The sequence below is a fragment of the Mesitornis unicolor genome, unplaced genomic scaffold, assembly GCF_000695765.1.
Source record: "Mesitornis unicolor isolate BGI_N332 unplaced genomic scaffold, ASM69576v1 scaffold7258, whole genome shotgun sequence".
NCBI lineage: Eukaryota > Metazoa > Chordata > Aves > Mesitornithiformes > Mesitornithidae > Mesitornis > Mesitornis unicolor.
This window is the reverse complement of record NW_010199738.1, coordinates 25,124-38,860: the sequence shown is the minus strand read 5'-3', so window position 1 is coordinate 38,860 and position 13,737 is coordinate 25,124. Positions and strand designations below refer to the sequence as shown.

Genomic DNA, 13,737 nt, shown 5'->3' with positions numbered 1-13,737 from the left:
CTGCTTTGTCTGTGGAATGAATCTAAAGCCCTTCCTGCAGCACAGGGCCATGGAGTGAAGGTTCCCATTCTTCACAGTCTGTAAAAGAACCCTGAGCCTGGCAGCAGGCCCCAGTTGGGGGGGGAGGCGGGGGCGTGCCTTTGTTCCTCTCTTTGGACGCAGTTCCTACTGGTTTCCCCGTAGCTGCCGGTGGGAGCTCATTCTTAGTAGAGTTGCTGGTTAAAACAGGTGAAGCTGAAAGGATTTGTAGTGTCCTGCTGGCCAGTGTGCTGTGTCAGATATTGCAAAGGCCAGTGGTGGATCCAGCTGCCAGCACTGTGGTGTGTGCTGGGGTTGCGCTGGATGGATTTGTGCTCCTAAGCAAGATGAGTTTTCTTCAGAGAAACTGTTAATGCAGATGTACAAGGTAACTATTCAGAGGAGATCACTGGGCTGCACATGGGTGGACTGTTTATAACGAAGCCATTTTATGTGCTGTTAGCAGAGACCTCCTCAACTCCACATAGTGCCTAAGAGGTGCTATGAATAAATGAGGACCACAACTGGGACAACTATGGAAAATGATAGGACTATGTATGTAAAAGCTGGTCTGATAATACAGGAATAGAAGCTCCATATTTGTGCGTCTAGTGCACTAATTCACAAAAGTCAAGCTAATTCAATAGTAATACAGTCAGAGGTAGCATTTTCTGCTTTTATTTTTGGCCTGCTTCTTTACATACACCACTTTACCTGGTTATAAGTTAACGATGTTAAAGATTGAAGTAGTGATTTCAGTAAAATAAAATTGTGTTTAAAAATTGACTTAGTCATCTTAGTAATAGGCAATTCTCGATAGATATTTAAAAAAAACCCATTATTTTTTTTATGAAGTGGATGTTTTGTATCTGGGTCGTTTTGTTTGCGATGATTAAGCAGCACCAGTGTCTGGTAACATAAATGTCTGTTAGTTTTAGCTGGTTCTAGCAGCTCAGCAGCCATGAAGGATCCCTGTGTAGACATAGAATGGCTAGCCCTGCTGTGGCCACTGAGCATCTGGGGACCTCCAGTACTTATGGGATAGTATCATACCCCTTTCTAAATGGATGTTAGAGGTATATGATGCTTGCGGTTAACAGTCATCAAAATGTAGTTTGCATATGCTTGTGAGTTGGATGTGAGTCTGAATTGAGTCCACTTGTAACATGGGAGGAGGGGGGAGAAGAAAAGGGTTTGTTTTCTTGGACAAAAGTGTACTATTGTAGTCTATTACATGTTTGCTTAGTGAATTTCATTTTGGAAAAAGACAAATGCTACAAAAGAGTGCTATAGTGGCTCAATCTGAAGATGGAGTTGCATATGAGAGGGTTACTTTTCCTCTTGGTCATAGTTGTTCAGAGCTTCTTTTTTCTTTTTAGTTTAAGCTCATATCCCAGGCATATGAAGTTCTGTCGGACCCAAAGAAAAGGGACCTCTATGACCAGGGTGGGGAGCAGGCTATTAAAGAAGGAGGCCTGAGTGGCGGCAGCTTCTCTTCACCCATGGACATCTTTGACATGTTCTTTGGTGGTGGAGGCCGAATGAATAGAGAGAGAAGAGGTACACAGTTCTAAACAAGTTCTAGAAACAATAACCATGCACTTCAGCATAAAACACCTGTGCTATGTACTGCTGTTCTGCTAAGTGCACACAGTGTGGGGATTACCCATTGCAACAATAGATTAAGTAAACTGAATTTTTTAGTTACTGTAGCATTAAGTTTCTAATAACATAGATAACATAGTGTAGCCATAGCAGTCTTTCTTATGAGTTTCATTTATTCTTTGTTCAAGTGGGTGTGGGTAACCTGTAGGGGAGGGGGAAACATTGGGGAGGTTAGAGCAGTTGAATTAAGAACTTTGGTTTTTTTAAGTTACCTTTTTTCCGGATCTGTGCCTCACTTATATTTGGGCAACTTGCTTCAGAGGACACCATCAACTTTAAATTTCAGTTAAATCTCCTGAAAATATTTGGGAAAAATTATGTGTAACTGAGTGCTGCCAAAAGCACAGTATGTTTTGTTTTCCATGCCCTATGTCAGTTGAAGGAGCAAGTAGTAACTTGCTGTCAAATCTTCAAAATTATGCTATGAAGTGGCATGGAAATATATAGGTAGGCATAATAGCAACTTTTAAATTGACTAGATCTGAAGCTGGTAGTGTCCTTGCATCTTGACATTTCAGTTAAGCTTAAAAAATTAGGGGTAAGAGGAGGGATGGGGTGGCTTTAGTGATGCTTTGTTTAATTATAGCTAAACTTCATTTTCTGGTGTAAGTGGGTGCAGCTCAGTGGAAGCTGATGGAACTGCACATACTTTTAAGGGGGCTGAGCTGTGTTCAAAGTTTGGAGTTAACTGTACATTTTTTCAGTGAGACTGCATGTATGAACTAGTGTAGAAGTCTTATAAATAAACGTTTGTCCTTGCAACAGCTGAACTGGAATTAATGTTCCTCTTCTGTTTTTTCTTTAAAGGCAAAAATGTTGTGCACCAGTTAGGTGTATCTCTTGAGGACTTATATAATGGTATCACAAGAAAGCTGGCACTGCAAAAGAATGTTATCTGTGGAAAGTGTGAAGGTAAAAATAACCCCAATTAGTTGTTTCAAACACCTCTTACTCCAAGCTGCATTTTTTTCTTAAGAATATTGGGAGGGGGCTGGGAAAGAAGTGTGGTGTTTTTAGTTCTACCCCTTCACCAAAAAAGTCTGCCAGGGTGTTTTCTTATTTAAGGCAGCTTTCTTAAACATAGTGGTATAAAGTTACTGTTTTAATGGCAAACTTAAACTTGCTGTGAATTATAGTTAAGGGCACCTAAATTAAAAGTGTCTTTATCTGGAACTTTTATAAATAGTGGTTTTGTTAAGCTTCATTTTTTTAATTACTGTCAGTGGAATCTTCCTTTTATTATGTACCTCATTTCACAGCTGTTAAGTATCCATAATGACTGGCATTGAGGTAAATCTTTGAGGTCTTATATCTTTGTACTCTATTAAATATTTAGCAAGCAGATTCTTTCCAAAGTATTAGTGGAATGTCTAGGGCTTGAAGTCAGTATGCTGTTAGTTCCTTGAAAACAAAGATGTATTTGGAGGGGGGCAGGGCTGAAGAAGCTGTGCATAGAAAACTTGGCTTTCTTTTGCTTGTAGAAAGTTTTAACTTGGGCATTTTTTTTATGGAAACCAAATTCCAGTTACTTGTAAGCTGTCCTACAGGTGCTCTTGAAGGCAATGAGTTTTAACCTGACTACTGTAGAGTAACTTTTTTTTGTGACTGAGATCAGATTTATTTTTTTGTCAAAGGTTATGGTGGAAAGAGAGGGGCAGTAGAAAAGTGCCCAGTGTGTAAAGGAAGAGGAATGCAAGTTCTAGTTCAGCAGATTGGACCTGGCATGGTACAGCAAATTCAAACCGTGTGTCCTGAATGCAAAGGCCAAGGTGAAAGAATAAATCCGAAGGACAGGTGTGACAACTGTAATGGCTGTAAGGTTGTGAGAGAGAAAAAGATCATAGAAGTTCATGTTGATAAAGGTAAGAATTGTGTATTTGTTCTGTCCCTAGTGGTAGTCTTCAGTTCTGCAAGGAATTAATGGATTTCTTTTTTCCAGGTATGAAAGATGGTCAGAAGATAGTATTTCATGGAGAAGGTGACCAGGAGCCTGATCTGGAGCCTGGTGATGTTATAATTGTGCTTGATCAAAAGGATCACAGCGTTTTTCAGAGGCGAGGGCATGACTTAATCACCAAAATGAGAATCCAACTCTCAGAGGCTTTATGTGGCTTCAGAAAGACCATTGAAACTCTGGATAACAGAGTTCTAGTCATATCATCTAGGCCAGGTAGGTCTGAAGTGTTCAGATGCCATACAGACTCCTTGCCTGTTTAATTGTGCCTGGACTGGATGTTTGTGAGGGATTGTTCAGGAGGTTTTTTTAACCAGTTGATGCAACAGATATAAACTGTGCTTGCAGTCATTTAACCTAGTCACTCTTCCTAAAACATTACATGCAGAATTATAGCTGCAGCTGTTGAATGCTTCTTAATAAATTTCAGCCTCAGTTGGTGGATAGCCAGGAAAATTAGGCCAGAAATTTTAACTCTACTAGATTATCTGTTAATTCATCTTGAAGGTTATGCTAAGAGATGCTGATTTTCTTAAGAGTGGCAGAAGTAGCCTAAATGGCCTTACTTCTGTATAGCTTGGGTTTAGTCCTTTTCAGTCTGCAGCCTTTTCCAAGTTGCTTGGTAGTATCCCTCAGATGCTGTGACAACAGGGAACACTGCTTGTGTTGAAACTCTGCTGTTCATGGTTGTGAAATGTCTGTCATGCAGGCTTACTGACAGCTCTTGCCTCTGTGTAGGTGAAGTGATAAAACATGGTGACCTAAAGTGTATCTGCAATGAAGGGATGCCCATCTACAAATCTCCAATGGACAAAGGCAACTTAATTATACAATTTTTGGTAAGTTGACTGCTTGCTTTTCTGTAGCAAAGGTACCTGTGTTGGCATCAGGAGTAACTTCATTAAAAATCAAATTGTAGGTCCAGTTCCCAGAGCACTACTGGCTCCCAAGGGAGAAACTGTGTCTGCTGGAGGCGCTGCTACCTCCACGAGAAGATGTTATGATTACAGATGAGATGGATCAGGTAGACCTAGAAGATTTTGATCCAAGTGAGCAAACCTACCGTAACAGTGGGGGAGAAGCATATGAAGAAGATGAGGAGGGTCCAAGAACAGGAGTACAGTGTCAGACATCTTAAAGCAAGGTGGAATGGATGTCATCTAAAATGTAAATTTTCACAATGAAAACTGCATGGCTGTAATAGCCACTGCTTGTGTTTTTTGTGTTCAGCAAATTGAGTTGCTGCGCTGTCAGTATCACCTTTTTGTAACTAATTTATATTGTGTTCTTGTAGTCTTTATATATAAAGCAAATGTCACACAGCTGAGAACCAACTGACTGGGTATACATTTTCCTTTGCTATTAAGGTTCTCAATTTATTTCACCTATGCTATTTATATAAGACTTTGGCAATATTGATAGAGGCTAAGTGGAGTGTCTTATGTAAATACTTTCATACTGGAAAATTAATTTCATAGAATAAAACATAGCAGAAATAACTTCTAATAAATAGAATTCTTCACATTTTATCATGCTTCTCCTGTACTTTCTAAGCCACCTTAAACCCTCTTTCTTTAAATATAACAGTTTATCTAAGCTCTGACTTCCATCATGTAGTCTAGATTGCTGTCTATGTTCATCTCTTTTAGCTGCAACACTAGCAGCTGTCTTACTTTGTATTTCAGCAGCATTTTGTGCATGCCCTGTTCCTTGCACAATAACTCTCATCCTTGTGTTCTTTTGATGCGGTAGAGTAGCTTAATTCTACCCAAGTGTAATGTATGATTAAATGGTATCTTCTTGTATAGTGTACCCCATGTACTTATAGTTTACAGGCAAATACTTCCAAATATGGCTTTGGTCTTTCAGAAGCTCAACCTCTCTGCTTCAGCATTGCCTAGAAAGAGTTTTCACTTCCTCTTAAGTATTGTGTACTTGAGCCTTAACTAAGACAAACTAAAACCAGCTGCATTGGGTATACTGCTGCTGTTCTATACCATGGCAAGATGACAGAGTAGAATGAGTCTATTAAAGCTTTTTTTTCTTTTCCCTATTTTCTAGCAGTGTTTGTATTAAGTCAGGGTTGGAAACAGCTGGCACCCTTTAGTAAAATTAAGCCATGATGCAAAAGCTGCATGTCACTACAATTGCTGGAGCAGGTGTTCCACTTAAATGACCTTACTGCTCTCACTGGGACAACATCAAGATGAGCACAGGCTATCATTTCCCATGCCTCACATAGAGCCTCAGTTACTCTTCCTTTTCTTAAAATAAGCTGCTGTTAGACTTGGTCAACACTTTTAAGCTCCAGTCTATTTATGTATAAAGGCAGGGGAGATTAACTGAACAGTTATTTCACCCATGACTACATGTATCCCAAAATACTTTATTCCAAAGTTGAGACAAGTTACTTGTATCTGTAGCTTTTATTTTTAAAAAATTAAAGCTTTTTCTCATGCTAAATCAAAATTGGATAAAAACATCTCATTTTGCAAATCATTACTAAATGCTTTTATCATAGTAAAAAAAAGTACATGGCAGGAGAGCAGTATTCCTAAGAACTGCCACAAGAGTTCACCAAGGGGTCTGAGTCAAGACATTTAAACTGGACAGTCATAAATATGAATTTCTTGGTCATCTCCAACAGATACAATTTTGGACCCACTTCCATTGTATTTCACTCCCCAGACCTGCAATTAGAACATACACAAGGTTATCAACAAGACACTAAGAAAAAATACCTGCATAGCAGTCACATTTATTGACTACAACAAGCAGAAGAGGCAGGATTAAGATCACCTTATTAGCCAATTATGGCTCCTGCTTTAACAGCAGATAAGGTTGATGAACCAGAGAAAGACACTGCCATCTAGTAGCCTGACAAGGTCTCACATATCACAACAATGGATTACACAATCTAAAGATCCTTGAAAAACACTTAAAAGTACTTGCCCCATTTTTTTGCTTTTACCCACCCTGTCTTCCTCTCTGAAAAAAGTGTTTTACGGTGCTTTCAGGACAGCAAGAGAAGAATGCTCCAGTTTATCCTTGGGCTAATTAAGAGAGCCATTAACTTAGCAGGGCAAAACTTAGAAAATCTTAGGTCAGTCCTCTGATTTAAACTTACACCACCTACACAAGCTCTTAAGTGGCCCCATCTCCACCATCAGGATGACATCAGGAAAAGTGAAGGCAACCCAGGATATTAGTGTGGTGTTGTGAAATGGCTATGTTGACAACAGCACATTTTGGGGAATCTCACACACCCACCATTTTGCATCAATAAAAACCCAGCCTTCCAGAGAACTGACAGATCTCTGCCTTCCACAGACCTACGAGATGGTAAGCTAAAACACTGGAAATCCAGTTTTGCTTGGTACTTCATTCAGTACAAAAGCCCCCACAGCTGTAGATGACTGAAAAGAAGGTTACCAGCAAGAGGAGTATGGAACAGAGCCCAAATAAAATCTGAAATACTTTGTTAGAAAATGAGTAATTTCATAGATGCTTAACTTCCCTCAAGGGTAGCTACCACACAGCAAGAAAAAAACCACCAGGGTTTCAAGGCTGCTTTCAAGCATCTTTTCAGATAATTCCATCCTTTTAAGTAAGCATTTTCTCCACTTACGCAGGTAGGCACTGTGTAAGTGATAGAAATAAACGAGGCCATAGACAAAGATACAAAATACAGCCTGGAAAGAATCCTTTTGGCCACTCAGGATTGCTCTTATTTGGACCTGAAAAAAATTACTTGGAAGAGATGAACCTACAGGCTTGCAAATTAGTTCAATTTTAAGTGCTAAACAATTATGAACAAATGTTAAGATTTCATTACAGCAAGCTGAAGTCGAACCAGTGCTAACTTGAAGTACAGATGGACACAACCACACAACTGAAGTTCTTCAGTGAACACAGTGACCTGGTTAAAGTAGTAACAGACATACCTGGTCGTGGTGGTCGAAGAAAGTGTGAACACAGGTTCTCGTCCCCGCATCCCAAACTTTTACACTTTTATCAGATGAACTGAAAGAAAAATAGTATTGATCAATGTTTAAATTAATAGATAAACTATAGTTCAGTGCAAACTTAAAAGACCCACTTTCATCCATCAAATACAGGGATAAAATAACAAAGAAATGCATCTTCTACCAGGTTCTGGTTACCTTTAAAATACCTTTACTGTTTCAATATCTGCAAGACAAAAATGAGGACTCTTTAAAGTACATACATACTCTGGATAAAGAAACTCCTGTTAGATATACTGGGTCCCAACTGCCTGAGCTGTTGTAGAGTTCAAGAAGTTCAACTAGATCAACCACATGAGGTTGTACTTTTTAATTCAACAGCAATTTTTCAGTGATTTAGAATCCAACCGCCCTCTTGCATTTAGATGTTCACTTGTAGGCAACCACTCTGCAGTGGGATGGCTCACATTATAAAATACTATTTACTGCAACTGGTATCACTGATTGGCTCTTGAGTCTTTAACTGTGATGTACGTTATTCCATTATAGATTCCACTGCAATTTGTACACGTTTTATGACCCATCTCCCTTTATAAATATAAAGTTACATACATTTGTTATTTCGGTAAGCATAAGGAAGTTAAGAATCCTCAATACCTGGAAACAAAATGGGTATCATCAGGACAAAATGCTACATTTAGTACCCAGGATCCATGACCACTTAATGTGCCAGCCAAGTTTGCATGTTGCCTGTGGAAAGAACAAATTTTAGAAAACAGAATTGTAACATTAGGTTTGTGAACTCCAGGGAAAAAGCAGCAGGTATACTCTAGCTAATGCAGTGAGGAATGCAAGGTGACTTCTAGACATTTGTTCAGCCAAGCTGAACTGGTGTAGCAACAGATTCTGGTTTTCTATTTCAAATGGTTAGCATACAAAGAAGTCACTAAGAAGATACATTGGTGGACAAAACAGTTTCACCGTGAAGCAAGCTAAGTAATGCAGGGGAGTGAAGATCGCTAAGCTGTGCCTTTTTCTCTACAGGATCTTCCAAGTTTTTGCACAATGCAACATAAATAGATCAAAAATATAATTTACTGGATACAAAACTGATGCTTAAGCTGGGTAAACACACGCAGTGCAGATGCACAAAACTATCAGGCTGTTGCCTAAAGGGCCAAATAAGAGGAAAACAATTTTTCACGTACAGACTGTCATTCACCTATGCACTTCTTAAAAACTATCTAAGGGTGTAACGTTTTATTGTTTAAGATTATTTATCACATTAAGAACTCACCAAAAGATGAAGAGAATTATAGAGAACAGAGGGTTTGATACACTTTTTACAGTATCAGCCTCTCTGAATAGTTATTTTCCTGTTAGCATGTCTTGCAAAACAACAACTTACACATCATAGATTTTGATATAGCCATCATCTGAAGCAGTTACAAGTAACTGAGAATCTGGAGAAAACGTCAGTGAACGAATAGGCATCGCATGACCTGAAATCAAAGTTGTGTACAGCTTAGCATGTATTCCTCTTACTAATGACAGTGCTTAAAGAGCTGCACTAGAACAGCATTCCCTGTTAAAGCAACTTCTGAAGAGCCTTTCCCCCAGTGCATCCACAGGCTTCTTTGCACAACATAAAATGAAAACTGACAGTAATTCTGAACTTAGAATGTTAAAGCTTGTCTGCTGCAACACAAAAGTGTCTTGTTTTTACAGCTGTAGATCTTTATTAGAAATTAAATTTGCCATATTTTCTAATATGATTTCATATTGGTTTAAGTGGTTTTTTTTAATTAACTATACCACTGCATGAACATTAAAACCCCACTTATGTGGGTTAGAAAAATGCACATATTCTACAACATGAAATGTTCGGTTATTTTCTAAAACAGGAATAAATTGCTGTTAAAACTAATACCACAGCAGAAAGAAAAATCATACAAGTGGCAGCACGTTTGGATTAGCTTCATTCCCTTGTACTGCTCTGCAATACAAGGAGGAACTGCAATTTAAGAATCCAGCTAAGCATTACTATATCTTTTGAGATAGGCATTTACGATGCAAGCCTGAGTTCATGGTTTCCCTCTGATATTTTAAGTAGTTTAAGCTACAGCACACTAAATAACTAAACACTGTCTAACAGGCAGAAATACCAACTCATTTATGCCATGGCTGTTGTATCTTACTCTGACTTGCATTATATCCTTTATTTTTGGTGAGGAATGAAGCCAGAACTTGGGTACTGCACATTCACAAACCATTACCTTCTAGCGTATGCAGAAGTTTTCCAGTTGCAATATCAAAAATATTGATAATGCCATCTATCGCTCCACTGGCTAAGTATTTTCCATCTGGACTCTGTAATAAAACACAAAAAGTACACATTTAACAACTGCACACATTTATGCTATGTACCTCACCGACATTCTCTTGGCAACTTGTCACAGATACGATCTATGCAAGATACCTGAGCTCCAAAAATCCCGAAGACTTCAGTTAACTTACTCACAATACATGAACAAGCAAGATCAAAGTATATTCTCCATAAATACAGGGGGAGAATGTCACACAGTTTATATTTGCAACCATCAAAGTGTCGCTGTATTATGTAGAGATAAACAAAAATATCTGATTTACAACATATTACAGCAATAGCAGTTTCACATAAGAAATTATCAATTGTGCTTCTTACATAGGCAATGCTGAGGATGAACTTTCCTCTGGTGTCCAGAGAATATTCTTTCTTTCCGGTTTCAACACCAAAAATATTTACTTTTCCCACATGACTTCCTGTTGCAAGGAACTGGGAATCAGGTGAAAAAGCAAGGGACCAAGCATCAACTGTATTAAAAAGAAAAAAATCAGTTAGCTGAATACTGTGTCTAGTTCTTACTCAACAATTCCAGTTCTGTTTGCATCTGTATGCATTTAAATCCCTACCTACTCTTAATACTCGAAACTCTACTACATGCTCTTAAGAAGAGCTCATAAAAGTTCATTTCCTTCTATGTAATTAATGGAGCATAGCTTGAGCTATTTATTTCTGTTTAGCAAAAGATTACATTTTCTAATAAGACCTTGAGCTTATTAGACCCTGTTGTAACAAAAAATTTAGATACAAGACTGCATGAGTTAAGTCTAAATTCTTGCTTTTCTCCTGGTACCAGAAGATATTAAACCAGTAAAAGAAAGCAACACTTGTATCTAGCAAAGCACAGAAGCTGCGGGAGAAACACAGATATATGAATGTAACATGGATCAACATTCTTTGCAAAGGAATTTTAAAAAACTTATCTTTTTATAGCACTACAATGTATTTATCTGGCACAATGTAATTCACAGGTTTTTTTCTATAAGCTTAATATTAACTACCTAAAACACTGCAAGATTGTTCTTAAATTAGGGATTGTCAGTGGACCACTGAAACCTTTAGAGTAAGATCTTAGGCCCCGAATTCCAACTTGGAGGATGTAACATTGATCCAGACTTCAGCTTAACTGTGTTTTGACTTGCTCCATCAGGCTTGGATGTACTGCCTGAATAAACCTCACATACATGGCTCAAATTCAGTGCAGTGCTTACGAAAAAGGTTCAGATTTGTAAATTAATTTGAATAAGCATTTGAATTATTTTTTAAAATATCCTTTTAGCAATACATCTGTAAGAGCAAGCTGGTTTCTATTCTGCTTTATGCATCTAGCAAAAAGCATATCTAACCGTATCTAATAAAGTAAGTAGTGTGAAAAAATGAATGTAAAATTGCCTGATATTACTTTGAGCTCATAAAAATCACTAAATTTTTTGCAAAGAAAGATTTTTTAAAAAATCAAAACAACAGAACAACAAACAAGTCATCTCATATACACTAATTATACACTGTGGAGTATTTACTATGTGGAGTAAGTACACTTCTTATGCAGAGGCAGCTTAGCACCGAGTTCTTACCAGGGCCAGCATCTATTGACTTGATCTGTTTGCCAGTTTCTAAGTCCCAAAGGCGAATATGGGCATCCAGGGAGCTGGACGCCGCGATGGAGCCCGTGTGGCTGATATCCACAGACACTACGCCCAGCTGGTGACCTTCCAAAGTCCACTGTAGGTCCAATTTTTCATCATTCCTTTCATTAAAGGGAAAGAAAAGCCTAGTTATGAATAGCTGGGGTACGTAATTGATTTCCAACCTCAGACAAAACAAACAAGACAATCCACATTTCTCCACTTGTTCAGCAAAAGGGGACTCTAACTTCACTCACAAAACACAAATTGCTCTCTGTACTTAACGGAAAGAACTGATAAATCAATCGTTCACCATATTTCTGCAAAGCATGTACTTCATCTTAGGTTTGTAAGTAGTCCCACTGAAATTTCCACTGCACAGCAATACCTGGTTACTTACACAGCAGACCATGAGCTGTCAGAATAGCGCAGAACGCAATGACTAACGCTTTTACAACTATCACAACAGAGCTACTCATGTAAATAAAGTGAAACACGTACTTAATACAGCTTTGGCTAAGATAGAAAACAATTACTTTGCAGAAGCACACTTCAGTGTCACTTGTATGAGAATTATGAAGATTTCTGTAAATAAAAAAGGAATATGTAATTTCTCTTTTACGCTATTCCCATTACTCCTTTCATAGTACGCATGCTTCCAAAGCACTGTCTCATAAAAAGCTGCATTTCTAATTCTTTGTTTTAGAAATGTACCAAGTTGTAATACTCTCTGGCAGATAACATGTAAAATTTGACATGCATTTTCAAAAGCATTTGCAGTCTCTGAAAACTAAAGCACATCAGAACCCTACCATGACAGGAGAAGGCACACAGCAATGAAAGTAAACTTGCTCAGGAGAACAGTTCTGTGTGCCTGTTTTGTGTGCCTTCCCTGATGTAACTTCTAACATCCCTGCAGATTATGGAAATTCAAGACTGCTGTATCTCCATACATACTTTCAAGGCTTAAAGCTGGTTAATACAGAGCTCTTCACTTACCACTTCCAGACCTTCACTAGATCATCCAAAGAACCAGAGATTACTGTTTCAGAACCATCATTTTTATTTTTTCCCCAGGCAACAGACCAGATGGCATCATCATGAGCTAAAAGAGAATATAAACATACAAATGAAAAATTAAGTGGATTATTTTGATGAAAGAAAACTACCAGACTTGGTAAAGCTAAAAGTGCCAATTGTAGTGCTAGCAATAGACCCCATGCTCTTCCAGTCTATCAGTGCTCTGAGAGCCTTGTCACTGCTTTGTTTCAAAACACATGATGTATTTCGTTCCCCAAGGTCACTGTTGAAAAAACAGCACAGCTATTTTTGGGTTATTCAGACTTACACTTAATATAAACATAATCCAGTTCATCTCATAAGTATATCTGCCATTATCAATTTTACATCATCCAAGGAAGCCAGTATTATGCGATACATGTTAGTGTTTTCTCACCTTGCTCTTGCTTGAAGAGAATACCGTACTAGAAAGAAAAAATAATTAGTATTACATATAAGCAGCCTTAAAAAAAAATCAAGCTAGTGATTAGTTCTAATTAATGCTGTGTTTTTATTTACCTGTGTGGTCATGTCTTCACGGAAGCAATCTTAACAAGAATGCCCTAGAAGGAGAAAACCCATTAGGTTCAGCATTAGGGCTCTGGAAGGAGAACACACGGCAGGCACCGGCGTGAAGCCTGAGGGAAACCGCGCCTTTCTGTCACCCTCCGCTCGCACGGCGACAACCGTCCGCCACGCAAGGGCCCAGCACCCCCGCCGCGGCCTCCCCTCAGCCTGCGGCCACCGCTGCCCTCCCTCGCGGTACTGGTACCGTTACCGTACCGAGCAGGAGACGCAACTTCCTGCGCAACGTCACCGCCGCCGCCGTCACACCGTGATGACGTCTTCTACCACCGAGAGGGCGGCAAGAACGGCTCTCCACCCAGCCCTTCTCCAGAGCAATAGAGAGGCCTCTCGCCTCGCGCTCTCTACTGCCGCCCTGTGGACAAGGTGGCAGACCGCCTCCAGGTCGCCCTCAGCCCGCGGCTGGATCGCTGGCCCCTCGCTGCTACAGCCCACCGGCGGGGACGGGGTGCCGCCACCCTCCCCCCCCCGGCCCCGCGGCCC

The 13,737-nt window shown here is 39.3% G+C and overlaps 2 protein-coding genes across 2 annotated transcripts; one reads left to right on the top strand and one right to left on the bottom strand.

Moving 5' to 3' along the window:
• Positions 1-391: 391 nt before the first annotated feature.
• Positions 392-5,164, top strand: DNAJA4 (DnaJ (Hsp40) homolog, subfamily A, member 4). The gene is made up of 7 exons (XM_010189543.1): positions 392-406; positions 1,398-1,578; positions 2,491-2,595; positions 3,318-3,545; positions 3,623-3,853; positions 4,376-4,476; positions 4,557-5,164. The coding sequence occupies exons 1-7, from the start codon at positions 392-394 to the stop codon at positions 4,773-4,775; spliced, it is 1,080 nt and encodes a 359-aa protein (XP_010187845.1). The 3' UTR covers positions 4,776-5,164.
• Positions 5,165-6,054: 890 nt separating this feature from the next.
• On the bottom strand, positions 6,055-13,233 carry WDR61 (WD repeat domain 61). The gene is made up of 10 exons (XM_010189541.1): positions 13,189-13,233; positions 13,067-13,094; positions 12,610-12,715; positions 11,560-11,732; positions 10,307-10,455; positions 9,879-9,972; positions 9,011-9,104; positions 8,260-8,352; positions 7,582-7,660; positions 6,055-6,327 (listed from the first exon to the last, which is right to left on the bottom strand). The coding sequence occupies exons 1-10, from the start codon at positions 13,198-13,200 to the stop codon at positions 6,238-6,240; spliced, it is 918 nt and encodes a 305-aa protein (XP_010187843.1). The 5' UTR covers positions 13,201-13,233; the 3' UTR covers positions 6,055-6,237.
• Between the last annotated feature and the right edge of the window lie 504 nt (positions 13,234-13,737).

What these genes read in the sequence shown, in the direction of transcription:
- DNAJA4 (XM_010189543.1), top strand. An exon ending in AGTCATATCATCTAGGCCAG is followed by an intron (nt 3,854 to 4,375) that starts GTAGGTCTGAAG and finishes GCCTCTGTGTAG; the next exon opens with GTGAAGTGATAAAACATGGT. An exon ending in ACTTAATTATACAATTTTTG is followed by an intron (nt 4,477 to 4,556) that starts GTAAGTTGACTG and finishes ATCAAATTGTAG; the next exon opens with GTCCAGTTCCCAGAGCACTA.
- WDR61 (XM_010189541.1), bottom strand. An exon ending in GTCAATAGATGCTGGCCCTG is followed by an intron (nt 10,456 to 11,559) that starts GTAAGAACTCGG and finishes TTTTTAATACAG; the next exon opens with TTGATGCTTGGTCCCTTGCT. An exon ending in TCATCCTCAGCATTGCCTAT is followed by an intron (nt 9,973 to 10,306) that starts GTAAGAAGCACA and finishes GTTTTATTACAG; the next exon opens with AGTCCAGATGGAAAATACTT.